We start from the raw sequence: 15,439 nt of genomic DNA, 5'->3' as shown, positions 1-15,439 counted from the left end.
GCTATCTTTTCGTCCATCGAATGGAATCGAACCGCTGATTTTAGCGTTGTAAATCCGAAGACTTACCACTGTCGCATCGGAGGATGTTTTAATCTATAGTAGTAATATATAGTAGTTTTTGTTTGTCCTGAAAATGCTTCTGCACCGTATTATTTAACTGCGCGTGCGCGCGTAAGTCGTTTCAACGAATGAAACAATTTATGGATGTAAATATAATTCAGTATACGTATTGACAACAACATATTAAAAGTTTTTCAAAGTTTTCAAAATCGTAGAATAATTTCCTTGAGTTAATTTATCAGCTCTAACAAAACTAAAGCAGGAAACGAACACAAATTACAGTGTTGGTTCTCATTACTGGCTGTGTTTAACATAATGTTTTGGGATAACAAAGGTCCTATTAACCCATCGCGGCTTTTCTTATCCTCTGAACTAAACTAAAAATATTAAATAATAAACTTTTTAAAAATGTTAAAAAGCTGCCTCTTATCACTCATAATATTTATCATTCCTTTATCATTCCACAAGGATTCTATCTCCATCCTAACATTCTGCTTATCTCAAAATCCTTCATCATTCCACAAGGGTTCTACCTCCATCCTAACATTCTGCTTATCTCATAATCCTTTATCATTCCACAAGGGTTCTACCTCCATCTTAACATTCTGCTTATCTCAAAATCCTTTATCATTCCACAAGTATTCTATCTCCATCCTAACATTCTGCTTATCTCAAAATCCTTCATCATTCCACAAGGGTTTTACCTCCATCCTAACATTCTGCTTATCTCATAATCCTTTATCATTCCACAAGGGTTCTATCTCCATCCTAACATTCTGCTTATCTCAAAATCCTTCATCATTCCACAAGGGTTCTACCTCCGTCCTAACATTCTGCTTATCTCATAATCCTTTATCATTCCACAAGGGTTCTACCTCCATCTTAACATTCTGCTTATAATCCTTTATCATTCCACAAGGGTTCTACCTCCATCTTAACATTCTGCTTATCTCAAAATCCTTTATCATTCCACAAGTATTCTATCTCCATCCTAACATTCTGCTTATCTCAAAATCCTTCACCATTCCACAAGTATTCAATCTCCATCTTAACATTCTGCTTATCTCAAAAACCTTTATCATTCCACAAGGATTCACTCTCCATCCTAACATTCTGCTTATCTCAAAATCCTTCATCATTCCACAAGGGTTCTACCTCCGTCCTAACATTCTGCTTATCTCATAATCCTTTATCATTCCACAAGGGTTCTACCTCCATCTTAACATTCTGCTTATCTCAAAATCCTTTATCATTCCACAAGGGTTCTACCTCCATCTTAACATTCTGCTTATCTCAAAATCCTTTATCATTCCACAAGTATTCTATCTCCATCCTAACATTCTGCTTATCTCAAAATCCTTCACCATTCCACAAGTATTCAATCTTCATCTTAACATTCTGCTTATCTCAAAAACCTTTATCATTCCACAAGGATTCACTCTCCATCCTAACATTCTGCTTATCTCAAAATCCTTCATCATTCCACAAGGGTTCTACCTCCATCTTAACATCAAAATCCTTTTATCATTCACAAGTATTCAATCTCCATCCTAACATTCTGCTTATCTCATAATCTATCTTTCCTCCACCTCCATTCTAACATTCTGCTTATCTGCATCCTTTATCATTCCACAAGTGTTCAATTCCATCCTAACATTCTGCTTATTCATAATCCTTTACCTTTCCACAAGGATTCTACCTCCATTCTAACATTGTGCTTATCTCATAATCCTTTATCATTCCACAAGGATTTTATCTCCATGCTAACATTCTGCTTATCTCATAATCCTTTATCATTCCACAAGGATTCTACCTCTATCCTAACATTCTGCTTATCTCATAATCCTTTATCATTCCACAAGAATTCTTCCTCCTTCCTAACATTCTGCTTATCTCATAATCCTTTATCATTCCACAAGAATTCTACCTCCATCCTAACATTGTGCTTCTCCTAATGTCCTTAAATAAATTATTACTGTTAATAGTTACGTTTTATACACCCTTTTTGATGTCATAATTTCCCGTTTCCTCATCTAATATAATCTTCTAAACCTTCTTTAATACCATTGAATTTATTTTTTTTAATTTAGAAAGTTTTTCTTTAATTTAATCTTTTTTTTGAACCAACATATTTTTGTTACCTTCCTTTCTTTGTTATATGTTCATCTGGAATATTTAAACATATTTCACATCTGATCAGATGACTCCAAGTAAATCAGTTTTCAACTCACAACAGATAATTCTTCTCCCATCTCTTTCAAATTCGTTGTTATGAGGAGTATATGGACTAGTCTTGGTTAATAAATACATATTGTTATAAGGAGTAAATGGGTCAGTCTTGGTTAATAAATACATATTGTTATGAGGAGTATATGGGTGAGTCTTGGTTAATAAATACATATTGTTATGAGGAGTATATGGGTGAGTCGTGGTTAATAAATACATATTGTTATGAGGAGTATATGGGTCAGTCTTGGTTAATAAATACATATTGTTATGAGGAGTATATGGGTCAGTCTTGGTTAATAAATACGTATTGTTATAAGGAGTAAATGGGTGAGTCTTGGTTAATAAATACATATTGTTATGAGGAGTATATGGGTGAGTCTTGGTTAATAAATACATATTGTTATGAGGAGTATATGGGTGAGTCGTGGTTAATAAATACATATTGTTATGAGGAGTATATGTTATAAGGAGTAAATGGGTGAGTCTTGGTTAATAAATACGTATTGTTATGAGGAGTATATGGGTGAGTCTTGGTTAATAAATACATATTGTTATGAGGAGTATATGGGTGAGTCTTGGTTAATAAATACGTATTGTTATAAGGAGTAAATGGGTGAGTCTTGGTTAATAAATACATATTGTTATGAGGAGTATATGGGTGAGTCTTGGTTAATAAATACGTATTGTTATAAGGAGTAAATGGGTGAGTCTTGGTTAATAAATACATATTGTTATGAGGAGTATATGGGTGAGTCTTGGTTAATAAATACATATTGTTATGAGGAGTATATGGGTGAGTCTTGGTTAATAAATACATATTGTTATGAGGTGTATGTGGGTCAGTCTTGGTTAATAAATACATGTTGTTATGTATATGAACCAGTCTAGGTTAATGTTTGTCTTATTTCCACACTAAGTGTGTAAAAGTTTCATAAAGATTAATGCTGTGTTCTAAATGCTTGACAATTCTTGTTTGGAATCTATCACAGTTTACTATTTATATAATTAATTTCATTTCTTCACTGAAACCTATCCTATTCTTTGATTCGCTACAACGTACTAACTTCACCGAAATCACAACCAATCAGTGACTGCTTAGAAGAGTGAAGCGGACAGATAAAGTCGGCTTTACATAATAGTAGTACATTGTCGCCTATAACAATCGCTGGCTTAATAACATATTCTTTCACAACTGCCCCTAAACTTTGTTCTTACGTAACCTGACATAACACAAAACCAACTGGCTTACGTATGTTCTACATTAATTCCTCACGTCAACTTAAAGACAGGGATTTGAGCTGCTTGCGGGGGATAATTGGTTCTAGCACGAAGCTGCATGTGGCGGTTATGTGCTCGTGGGATTTTTTCATTACTGTTTGACGATCAACCTTTTCTCCGGTCACAGCGTGACTCTACTCTTTATTTAAAAGTCATCAGTCACTACTTGTTTAGAAAGAAAATATTAGAAATAACTGATTTGAATCATCAAAAGCTCACGTAATTAATTACCTTAAGACGACATGCAAAATATATACAAACGGAGCAAAACTGCGGACTACCACGTTCCGTACAAGAAGTACAATTAATAGCTATAAGTGGTACAATTTATTTAACGTTGTTACCCGCATATAAGAACTAATCGTGTACATAAAAATGTAAGTTAAAGTCACTTCTAAGATTTACATTTAAGATGTTGTAAATATCTCATATATTTGTTTGCAATGCAAGCACATAGAATCTATTTAATGTTACCAGCAAATGTTTTCTACCCAGAAACTCTCCCTGATGAAATCATTATGTTCTAATCAGAAATTGTCCCTGCTAAAGCCACCACTATATTGTAACTAGAAAATGTCCACGATGGAGCCACAGCATCCACACTAGAAGCTATTTCTGATGGATCCACGGTATTCATTCTAGAAATTGTCCATGATTAAATCGCTATATTCTAACCAAAATGGTCTCTGATGAAGCCACAGTGTCCATTCTAGAAACTGTCCCTAATGGAACCACTACATACTAAGTAGGAACTGTTCCTGATGGAACCACGATATACTAGGAAGAAACTGTTCCTGATAAAACTACTATATACTAGGAAGGAACTGTTCCTGATAAAACTACTATATACTAGGAAGGAACTGTTCCTGATAGAACCACTATATACTAAGTAGGAACTGTTCCTGATAGAACCACTACATACTAAGTAGGAACTGTTCCTGATAGAACCACTGTATAGTACTTAAGAACTGTTTCTGATAGAACTGCTATAAACTAGGAAGGAACTGTCCCTAACAGAACTACCATAAACTAGGAAGGAACTGTTCCTGATAGAACCACTACATACTAAGTAGGAACTGTTCCTGATAGAACCACTGTATAGTACTTAAGAACTGTTTCTGATAGAACTGCTATAAACTAGGAAGGAACTGTCCCTAACAGAACTACCATAAACTAGGAAGGAACTGTTCCTGATAGAACCACTATATACTAAGTAGAACTGTTCCTGATGGAACTACTATATACTAGGAAGAAACTGTTCCTGATAAAACCACTATATACTAGGAAGGAACTGTTCCTGATAGAACCACTATATACTAGGAAGGAACTGTTCCTGATAGAACCACTATATACTAAGTAGGAACTGTTCCTGATGGAACTACTATATACTAGGAAGGAACTGTTCCTGATAAAACTACTATATACTAGGAAGGAACTGTTCCTGATAGAACCACTATATACTAGGAAGAAACTGTTCCTGATAAAACTACTACATACTAAGTAGGAACTGTTCCTGATAGAACCACTATATACTAGGAAGAAACTGTTCCTGATAAAACTACTATATACTAAGAAGGAACTGTTCCTGATAGAACCACTATATACTAGGAAGGAACTGTTCCTGATAAAACTACTATAAACTAGGAAGGAACTGTTCCTGATAGAACCACTATATACTAGAAAGGAACTGTTCCTGAAGATACTGTTCCTGATAAAACTACTATATACTAGGAAGGAACTGTTCCTGATAGAACCACTATATACTAAGTAGAACTGTTCCTGATGGAACTACTATATAGTAGGAAGAAACTGTTCCTGATAGAACCACTATATACTAAGTAGAACTGTTCCTGATGGAACTACTATATACTAGGAAGAAACTGTTCCTGATAAAACTACTATATACTAGGAAGGAACTGTTCCTGATAGAACCACTATATACTAGGAAGGAACTGTTCCTGATAAAACTACTACATACTAAGTAGGAACTGTTCCTGATAGAACCACTATATACTAGGAAGAAACTGTTCCTGATAAAACTACTATATACTAAGAAGAAACTGTTCCTGATAGAACCACTATATACTAGGAAGAAACTGTTCCTGATAAAACTACTATAAACTAGGAAGGAACTGTTCCTGATAGAACCACTATATACCAGGAAGAAACTGTTCCTGATAAAACTACTATATACTAGGAAGGAACTGTTCCTGATAGAACCACTATATACTAAGTAGAACTGTTCCTGATGGAACTACTATATAGTAGAAAGAAACTGTTCCTGATAGAACCAATATATGCTAAGTAGGAACTGTTCCTGATGGAACTACTACATACTAAGTAGGAACTGTTCCTGATAGAACCACTATATACTAGGAAGAAACTGTTCCTGATAAAACTATATACTGAGTAGGAACTTTCCTAATAGAACTACTATAAACTAGGAAGGAACTGATTCCAATATATGATAGGAACTGTTCCTAACAGAACTACTAAATACTAGGAAGGAACTGTTCCTGATTACTATATACTGTTCCTAACAGAACTACTATAAACTAGGAAGGAACTGTTCCTGATAGAACCACTATATACTAAGTAGGAACTGTTCCTGATGGAACTACTATAAACTAGGAAGTAACTGTTCCTGATAGAACCAATATATACTAAGTAGGAATTGTTCCTGATGGAACTACTATAAACTAGGAAGGAACTGTTCCTGATAGAACCACTACATACTGAGTAGGAACTTTTCCTAATAAAACTAATAAATACTAAGGAGGAACTGTTCCTGATAGAACCACTATATACTAAGTAGGAACTGTTCCTAACAGAACTACCATAAACTAGAAAGGAACTGTTCCTGATAGAACTACCATAAACTAGGAAGGAACTGTTCCTGATAGAACCACTACATACTGAGTAGGAACTTTTCCTAATAGAACTAATAAATACTAAGAAGGAACTGTTCCTGATAGAACCACTACATACTGAATAGGAACTTTTCCTAATAGAACTACTATAAACTAGGAAGGAAGTGTTCCTGATAGAACCACTATATACTAAGTAGGAACTGTTCCTAACAGAACTACCATAAACTAGGAAGGAACTGTTCCTGATAGAACCAATATATACTAAGTAGGAACTGTTCCTGATGGAACTACTAAATACTAGGAAGGAACTGTTCCTGATAGAATTAATATATACTAAGTAGGAACTGTTCCTGATGGAACTACTATAAACTAGGAAGGAACTGTTCCTGATAGAACCATTATATACTAAGTAGGAACTGTTCCTAATAGAACTACTATAAACTAGGAAGGAACTGTTCCTAATAGAACTACTATATACTAGGAAGGAACTGTTCCTAATGGAACTACTATATACTAGGAAGGAACTGTTCCTAATAGAACTACTATATACTAGGAAGGAACTGTTCCTAATAGAACTACTATAAACTAGAAAGGAACTGTTTCTGCTAAAGCCGCCATATTTAAATCATAAACTGCTATTAACTTGAAAATACTTTTTTAATGATAATTTGTAAAAAGTTATATTTTCTGAATCAAGAAAAAATATTTATGCAAAAGAACTTCTGAAAGAAATATTTCTTTATGAGACCAAAACGTTTTCTCTAGAAGAACGACCATCTTCAGCTTGGAGCCAGTTAAATTTTGTGACAGTAAGTGATAACTCGTTGAAACACCATTAATCTTCTGTCTGACTGGGCAAACAAATTTGATTCCACAGTTCCGTACACTCTCTAAGTCTCATACCCAAATTTATACTTTGCGGTTATCTGATATAGTACAGAATTAATACATTAATATTACTTTATAATCCAGCACGGCGCTGCGAAGAAACTCCAACGTGAACAGTTTGTCAGGAAGTACACAAAGGGTTAGTAAGAACGTAAATATTAAATACATCATCAGTTAATGCATCTCAGGTTCTAAAAGTACGTAATAAATGTTTCGTATTACAAGGGAACAATTTGTTTGTTGTTGACCCAAGAAATAAACTGTCGCTCGTTGGATGTTTGAACTTAAACTGACGGAAATGTTAAAGTTTTTCTTTCACACTTAGAATTCCCAACATGAACGACACCTTGCGTCACAAATATTCAGTAGTTTAGAATGAGCATTTTTGTTTGATTCTTACCGTCCCCCGATGGCTCAGCGGTATGTCTGCGGATTTACAACCCTAAAATCCAAGTTTTGATACCAGTGGTGGACAGAGCTCAGATAGCCCGTTGTGTAGCTTTGTGCTGAACTCGACAAACAAACAGCAACGTTTAATGCTTTATTTTAGTCCAGTGTTTATTCGAGCTAGAATTTGTTTTCAAACAACCGCAATCAACAGATATGATTACAAATTTGAAAACCCAAACTTGATATTCAAGATGACATCTAAAGAAATTGTTGTAGTTTGATATTTAGATTACCAAATCGTGGATTAATATGTGCGAGTTCTAATGCGTTGTTCTTGTTGAGTTTTTTATGGGTTTAAAGTCTTCCCTCTACAGGTCACATCGCTTGTTCTATTCGGTTTTAAAGATAGCTATAAGGATTTGATTTGGTTTGTTTCGAATTTTGTGCAAAGCTACACGAGGGTTATCTGCGCTAGCCATCCCTAATTTAGCAGTGTAAGACTAAAGGGAAGACAGCTTGTCATCACCACCCACCGCCAACTCTTGGGCTACTCTTTTACTAACAAATAGTGGGATTGATCGTACCATTATAATGCCCCCACGACTGAAAGGTTAAGCGTGTTTGGTGTGACAGGGATTGGAGACCGCGACCCTCGAATTACGAGTCGAATGCCTTAACCACCTGGCCATGCCAGGCCTACAAGAGGACGGAGCTGTGACTTATGACAAAACCATACATCATTTCCTGCGTAGTAGGCTCAGCACAATGACGAGGAACCTCGTCAAATATACGGGTCTGCAATAAGTCGTACGAACATTTCGTGTACAGCATTCAATGCAAAGTACAGCATAAATGACAACAGTTACAAGTTTTGTTTTGTATGTTGAGCCCGAAAAGCAGTAAAAACAAATGTTTCCCGGCGTTATAATTTTTTTCCTTCGATAAATATTTAGTTACTTCAACAAAGTCCGTCAAAAACTTTGATTTATTTGAATTTATCTTATCGAATTGATTTAAAACACATGAATTGTTATCACGTGGAAACAAATGTTTACGGAGTACATGCTAAACATATAATTAATGAGAGAAAGCCTGTGATTATGAGTAAGTATCCTGTTTCACCATTGTAATAAATCCTTAATAACAGACTATAAAATGATCTGTAAACCTGAAAACAATTCTTCCAGCTTCGGGAGTGGTTTGTTCTCAATTTCGCGAGGGCTATCGGTGCTAGTAGTCTCCCTAATTTATCAGTGCAAGGCAACTAGTCATCACCACCCATCGCCAACTCTTGAAGTACTCTATTTCCAACGAATAGTGGGATTGGCCGTAACTTATAACGCCCACACGGCTGAAAGGACGAGGATGTTTTGTGTGACGGGTATTCGAACCCGCTACTCTCAGATCACGAGTCGAACGCCCTAACCCACCTGGCCATGCCGGGCCAGCTTCCGGAAATAAAAACATTTGCTTACAAATATTTTAGTTCTTATTATACAATAAAATTTAAAAAACAATAATGAAATAATATAAATAAATATTGAAATCAAAGACAAAGATACAAGGGACCGTGAAATAGTTAATAATAATTAGTTAATAATGCATGGATTAGATATTATTCAGCCTGCTTTCTCTCCAACCATTAACTTCACCAAATGACAGAAGATTTTGCAATTCCAATAAAATTAAAAAAAACCAAAACTTCCAATCAGTTCTGTGGTTTAAATATTTTTTTGTATCTTTCTTCGTGGTGAAGACGCTGTTAAAGAAACTTTACTCAATAAACAAGCGCTTACAAAGCTCGCGCCTCTAAATTCTGCACCTACCGTGGTTTTGAAGAATGTGTATCTTGACGTCACACATCTGTAACTGACGTCACTACTGCAGTCATTTTGGATAGCAGCTGGTGAAGAAAAAGTTGATTAAACTTCAAACGGTGCCAATTTTTGTAAGAATATCTCATCCATCATCAAACACGGTTTGGTATTCGTAGTTTAAAATACCTCTCGGAGAAGTGTTCTAGTAACATGGCGTTTAAAATAAAATATATTTAAAGTAAACGAAATATGACACTTCTTATTATCATCAGTAGAGACTTAAACTTGCTGAGCAAATTATAAGCTAAAAGTTTAACGAAGCTTATTTAAGTAAACAATTAAGTAACTGGACTCTTGAAATACGTAGCACTACTTTAACATGAGATTACGTAGAGATCCTTATCCATTTCAGTATGTCTGGATTAGTGTTTGGTACTGTTATTGTTACCTTGAAGTCAGTGTTTGACCGTATTGTTGTTTCCCTGAAGTCAATGTCTGGTAGTGTTGTTGTTCTCTTGGAGTCGGTGTTTGACCGTGTTGTTGTTCCCCTAGACTCATTGTTTGATAGTGTTGTTGTTCCCCTGGACTCATTGTTTGGTCATGTTGTTGATCGCGACCTGGAAGGGTCACGTACAATCTAAAACTGTTTCTCTTTCCTTTACGGTTATGGCCCAGCACAACCAGGTCGTTAGGACGCTCTACTCGTAATCTGAAGGTCCCGGGTTCGAATTCCCATCACACCAAATATGCCCGCCCTTTCAGCCGTGGGGACGTTGTAATGTTACGGTCAATCCCACTATTCGTTGGTAAAAAAGTAGACCAAAAATTGACTAGCTGCCTTCCCTGTAATCTTACACTGCTAGATTAGGGACGACAGCCCTTGTGCAACTTTGCGCTAAATTCAAAAACAACCAACCAACAAACTTTACGGTTTTTAATTTCAGGGTACAAACACTATATTAAAACATTGATTCTGCTTCCCTTGTAAGGACCACGTACAAAAACATCACACTATAGGAGTTAGTTCTTCATTGCTACTTAACTTTACACTTGTTTGTTTATGTGATAAAGGTTCACTGATAAACCATCGCTGTTCACAAGATCACTATAAGTATACTTTTGGTGTCTCAACCTAGATATTATTGTAAGTTCTAGTTATAGATGGCTTGTTTAGAACGATAACCATGGACAGTGTTAAATATATATATATATAAACGGCTGGTATGGGTACCGAAAGCTCTATATAGAGGAGCGAAACACGTGGATAGTGTTGTATTGTGTCTCGAATTTGTAGGCAAGAAAAAGTGTTTGTTTATAACTAAGCTTTATAAATACAGAGTATAATTTACATATAGTCGTTTTACAAACAGGCTCAAAATATTTAGTTGAATTTTTTTTTCTTTTTACAGGAACATTAAAATATTACAGGCTAATAAAAACTTGAACCACTTTCTCTCTACATGTAGAGATGTTTCTCCAACAATTCTTAAAACGTTAAAGTAGACACATTATGGAATAGCTGGTTTGTTTAAGACTCATTACGTAAATAAATTAATATGATGAATTATAAATAGACATCTTTCTTCGTTTGCATATGTTTATTGAGATATTTCGGCTCTCTTACCGTACGTAACCTACATCCGGGAACAATGCACTGTTACCCCATGAAGGCTCCGGTAAAGGTAAATTGTTTGTTATTATGCAGAAAGCTACATAAAAGGGCTAGCTGTGCTCTGACCAAAACTGGTATCAAAACCGGGTTTCTAGCTGTATAAGTGCGCAGACATGCCGCTGTGCCACTGTAAGTTTGCGCTTAACAACAAACAACAAACGATTCACATGTTCTTACCAAAACTGTTGGGTATAACTTAAACTTCATGTCTGATAAAATTCATTTGTGATACATTTTAAATACATGTGTCATTTGTCACCTATGACGGTATTACAATACGGACATAATTCGTTGTTAGTCACGTTTATTATCTTTAAACGCACTGGATTAGGTAATGCATCCCTCATAAGTCTCTCCTGTATATCCACGTCACGTTTCTTGGCCCGACTTCTATATATTATATTCTATATATTATATTGTACATATTATATTCTATGTATTATATTCTTTGTATTATATTCTATGTGTTATATTCTATATATTATATTGTATATATTATATTCTATATATTATATGCTATGTATTATATTCTATGTATTATATTCTATGTATTATATTCTATGTATTATATTCTATATATTATATTCTACATATTATATTCTATGTATTATATTCTATATATTATATTGTATATTATATTCTATGTATTATATTCTTTGTATTATATTCTATGTATTATATCCTATATATAGAATTGTACATATTATATTCTATGTATTATATTCTATGTATTATATTCTATATATAGAATTGTACATATCTATTGTACATATTATATTCTATGTATTATATTCTATGTATTATATCCTATATATTATATACTTTATGGTAATTGAGAATGATAGTCATTCATAAAAAATTTTTTTCTTTTCTTTTATCTAAGTTTCTGGACAAGTTTTGCATCTTGTTCTGTTATTGGCGGCCATAAACTAGAAGTATTAACTGGTTCATTATTAGTTAATCTTATAGAATTAACATGTTAAAATTGTATTGTAATCGCAGTCACTTTATGTTTCAAACGACCTTCATTTTTTAACCATCTGTAATTGTAACGTCAAGATTAACCTTACGTTTTCCATCTATTTTTTTCTTTATCTACAATGTCTAATACTGTTATCACATTATTTATCAGCCACGAAAAACAAGAAAATGAACTTCCTGCATTACCTAATAAATACAAATTTAACAAAAAAAAAGGTTATATAAAAATACTTCAACAGAATAGTTTTAAATTTTCCTTCTAACACTGGACATAAAACATTCCTCGTGGTTCCATACGATACATTAAAAAAACTGTAAGAGATTCAAATCGTTGATATGCCAGTTTAAGAAATAGTTTGAGTTGAAATTCGTAATGGTTGTTTTTGTAATACACGTTCGGAGTAACGAATCCTAGAAAATAGTTTATTGTTCAAGGATATAATATTCAATCCATCTTCTTTAAAAGGTAAAGTACTGCTATCAACTTGGTGATCTTTCCTTCGAACAAATTACATAAAAATATTTCGAAAATTAATTATCAAACTGTTAGGCGGTTATAATACCTGTTTGTTTGTTTGTTTTGAATTTCGCGCAAAGCTACTCGAGGGCTGTTTGCGCTAGCCGTCCCTAAGTTAGCAGTGTAAGACTAGAAGGAAGGCAGCTAGTCATCACCACCCACCGCCAACTCTTGGGCTACTCTTTTATCAACGAATAGTGGGATTGACCGTCACATTATAACGCTCCCACGGCTGAAAGGGCGAGCATGTTTGGTGCGGCCGGGATTCGAACCCGCGACCCTCGGATTACGAGTCGAACGCCTTAACACACTTGGCCATGCCGGGCCATTAGGCGGTTCTAATACCTGAAATCTGTGTCATATAATATTAATAATAGTTTGATTAAGAATTAATATTTTTCCTTTTAATGATAAAAAAAAAGATTGCAAACTATTCTGGATTGCAATAAATTTATTACACTTCTCTTTCATTTCACCCCAGTTTCTGTGAATCCATACAAAAGAATTTCCTGAATACACTTCAAATACATTTTATTTCTTGGTATGACCATATATAGCCTACTTTATTTTTGGTTCGTGTTTTCCAAGCGCCAAACCATAAACCAAAGAATGTTTTCTTTGTTAAACTTTGATTCCAAAAAACGCTTCAAATTCCTTTGTTGTATTTTGAATAACATTGAATTCTGACTCCTGTCCAACATAAATGTTTATATCGTCAACATAAGATGATAAAATAGGTCTTTGGTGATAACTGAAACTTGATATTGATCTTAAGGATTTCTTTCTGTTGCTGGTGTTAATAAAATAGACATATGGATAGATAATATATTTTATTTTTAAACAGTGTCGGCTGATGTCTATGGAATGTGGCAGGATAAGCCATTGTCTTCAGCAGATATCGGAATTCCTCGTATATATCCGGAAACTTCGAGGACAGTCAGAATGTGAAGGAAGCAAAGCTAAGTAAGGTACTCTGGATACCACGAACAAGAGGACTTGCCAGGTTCGAGATTATTTCAGTTTCTAACTTTTGGACTACCAAGTGCCCGTCACATACTACGATTTCAATTTACCATCAAACTAGTTTCTATGACAACAGAAACAATTTACGTGGTTTACCTTGTAAAACAGGCTTTCAAGAAGCGATTCCCTCGTCTGACCAGCAAGAAAATATTTATTGTTTATTTTCTCCACTTTGTAACTCTTTTTGTCCACTTTGTAACTCTGTGTCTTATATCTAGTCTCCGCGTTATTTTTGACCCCGAGTTCAAGCTCTCCTTTTTCAGACTATCTAATATATTTATCCTGACACCAGGTAGAATCTGACCTGGATTTTCGCTCGTTACTGATAGGACTTACTGATCTTATCCTTAAATGACCTTGATCTAATGTCTGTCTCACGTTTCATTCGATCTCAAGTCGATCCTATACGAATTTCTTGTGGCCCCAATTTCCTTTATTAAACTAATGTAAGTCTCTTGTGAATCTACTCAGTATTAGCCTTAATATCTAGCACCCACGTACATCACTGGTCAGTTTAATCTCAATTTTCTAGAAATACCCTTGACCTGACCTTAATATCAAGTTTATCCCGCAGGTACTTACATATCATCCAGTTCTCTATCAGGCAAAAAATATATATATATATATAATATAATAATTAAATATATTCGTATCGTTTAATCTCCGTTCTCCCTTTTATTGCGGTGCTCTTGTTTTTTATTGTGAACACCAGTGTACAAACTAACCCGAAATATGAAATTATTTTCAAACAAGATGTCTATTTATCAGTCTATGTATTGATATCTTAATCCCAATAGCTCTGAATTAGGGATGTCTATATATATACATGTGTGTGGGTGTGTGTGTATATATGTGTCTATATATATATAAATAGACATTGATATGCGTATATATATACATATATATATATATGTACATATATCAGAATAAAGCCACTGTTACCTAATCAATGTCAATGTAAATTCAACCATTAAAGGATAATAAAAACCCAACATTTGTCTGTTACATTTATTATGGAAGTCGTAGCTGAGTAACGAGTTAGTTCATACGTAATCCAATGACGCATACATTGTGGTTTCTATTGAAACTGAAAGTCCATTAACATTTTTTTATTCTTCCAACTTATTCGTCTTACTATATGCCTTCTGGGATGAAAGTATTCTGGTTCTATTTAATAACTCCTAGTGATATGTCATGTAGTGTACACAAAATACGTTAAGACCGTATGATGTTAATTAATAAGTCTCGGTAGTAACGTAATATCAACTTCTCATAAGGGCGCAATCTGTAGTTATATTGGAGGTGTGGCATCATTCTATAGTTAACACAGAGTTATATTAGCATGATTTTCTTGATACCTATACGTTATCCTCGTATTTGTAAATTATCAGCCATTTTAGTAAAAAGTGTATTCCTATTGGTGTACATAAACAATCGTGTACTGTCGGATAGACTTATGTATTTTTAGGTTTAGTTGTTTTCAAAGTTCCGTGACAAACTTGTAGTAAACACTATGTCAGAGATTGTAGTTAAAACTGTCTTTTTTTACTTAAATAACTAAACATGTGTTAATGTTGGTTTCGTTTTATTAACACGTTTTAACGTTACAGTAACCAAATGCGTGGCTTCCTTCATATACGGGTTCCCTGGTGGGACAGCGTTAAATCTTCCAATATACAACGTTGGAATTATGTGTTCGATTCCCCTCAGTGAA

General features: G+C 34.4%; 1 protein-coding gene across 3 annotated transcripts in view; it reads left to right on the top strand.

The window, feature by feature from the left end:
- The window catches only part of LOC143251121 (uncharacterized), a 105,360-nt gene extending 90,643 nt beyond the window's left edge, over positions 1–14,717 (top strand). For all 3 annotated transcript variants that reach the window (XM_076502493.1, XM_076502492.1, XM_076502491.1), the window contains one exon: positions 13,547–14,717. In XM_076502493.1, coding sequence (XP_076358608.1) covers positions 13,547–13,650 — 104 coding nt within the window. In that variant the 3' untranslated portion in view covers positions 13,651–14,717. The remainder of the gene's footprint in view (positions 1–13,546) is intronic.
- Positions 14,718–15,439: the final 722 nt, after the last annotated feature.

The sequence above is a fragment of the Tachypleus tridentatus genome, chromosome 5 (assembly GCF_004210375.1).
Source record: "Tachypleus tridentatus isolate NWPU-2018 chromosome 5, ASM421037v1, whole genome shotgun sequence".
Lineage (NCBI taxonomy): Eukaryota > Metazoa > Arthropoda > Merostomata > Xiphosura > Limulidae > Tachypleus > Tachypleus tridentatus.
The sequence above is the reverse complement of the archived record's forward strand: the minus strand, read 5'-3'. Positions and strand labels throughout refer to the sequence as shown.